Consider the following 1381-nt stretch of genomic DNA (forward strand, 5'->3'; position numbering starts at 1 on the left):
TTTGCAACGCCAGAGGAAGTTTATTATTAGGTAACAGATATTGAAAGGCAAAGACCTATTAGACTGGAATGAGTTCCCATACTTTGTAGGAGAGGAACCCTGAGGAATGTTGTTCTTCAAACATCAACATCTAGTTGATTAAGCTTTAAGTCTCATTACTGACAGAAGCCAAGTGATCCAGCTTCAGCTTAACTATCAGAACAGGATAAACACAGTATGTGGATGATGGGAATCAGCTGATAGAAGAAATACCCTTGCAGATGATTGAGTCCACATATCTCACTCTTTCAAGTGTTTATTCAGTAGAATCTAGAAGACCAGTATCTTCCAAAGCAGGATGGACGACAGCAGCCATACCCATAGCCTCCATGACCAGAGCCATAGCCGTAGCCTCCATAACCAGAGCCATAGCCATAGCCTCCAAAGCCACTGCCCCAGCCCAGTTTGCTGAAGGTGCCACAGCCACAGCCGTAGCCAGAGCCCAGGCCTTTGAAGCCGCCATAGCCGTAGCCCAGGCTGCCATAGTAGTTACCGTAGTAGCTCATGATGTTCGGGTGTGTTAGGCTTAGTGCTGTAGGTAGTTATCTAAGTGTGACTGTACAGCTCCCTTTATATATACTCAAGGGTGTGGAAAGTTAATGCTCAAATCATCATTCAGCAGAACACATTCTTTGAAAACTATGTCAACTATCTCATTTCCTAACACCAAAACACAGCTTCCACATCACTGTTGCAACTAATTATTTCAAAGCTATGCAACTCCTTTTGATTTTTGCCTTCATTTTGGATTCCTAGAAAAATATCTTGAGCTAATAGCACGCTACTGTGTTTATAATTCCCAGACTTGTTTGACTTTCGTAGTTTCAAAACCCATCAATAGTTCTTTATTGCTCCAGGCTTCTTCAAATCATGTCATATGAGATTTCTTGTATTCCCTGGTTCCACTCTTTCCTTTGATATCCCTTATCTATTGACTCTTTTTGTGGTGATCTTTCTTCACTGAAGTATTCACAGAATTTGAGTTATAATTCTTTTCTAAAATACCAGCCTCATCCTATGGGGTGGGGAGGGGCATTAAACTATGGTGTTTTCCTTAATGCAATGTGTTTTGTTGTTGCTTGCTTGTTTGTTGGTTTGTTTACCAAAACTCTGTTCTGCTCTGGTTTATGGTGGTGTAGGGGATTGAACCAGGCACCTCAGATCCTCATGCGTGAGAGTCTTTTTGCATAGTCATTATGCTATCTCCCCTCACCTAACACAATGTATTTTTTATGTCATCTAAGAACCCCATTTGGCAGTCAGAAATGCTATTTAAGTTGCTTAAGGGCTGCACATTAAAGTTCAAGAAATTTCTCAAACATCTTCTCTCAGGTAGAATAAA

General features: G+C 41.0%; 1 protein-coding gene across 1 annotated transcript; it reads right to left on the reverse strand.

Annotated features, from left to right (window-relative positions):
• On the reverse strand, window positions 1–589 carry LOC132540261 (keratin-associated protein 19-3-like). Its single transcript, XM_060197033.1, has one exon. It carries the CDS (start codon window positions 543–545, stop codon window positions 300–302), a length of 246 nt encoding a protein of 81 aa, XP_060053016.1. The 5' UTR covers window positions 546–589; the 3' UTR covers window positions 1–299.
• Window positions 590–1381: the final 792 nt, after the last annotated feature.

This window comes from Erinaceus europaeus, chromosome 9 (genome assembly GCF_950295315.1).
Source record: "Erinaceus europaeus chromosome 9, mEriEur2.1, whole genome shotgun sequence".
In the NCBI taxonomy this organism is placed as follows: Eukaryota; Metazoa; Chordata; class Mammalia; order Eulipotyphla; family Erinaceidae; genus Erinaceus; species Erinaceus europaeus.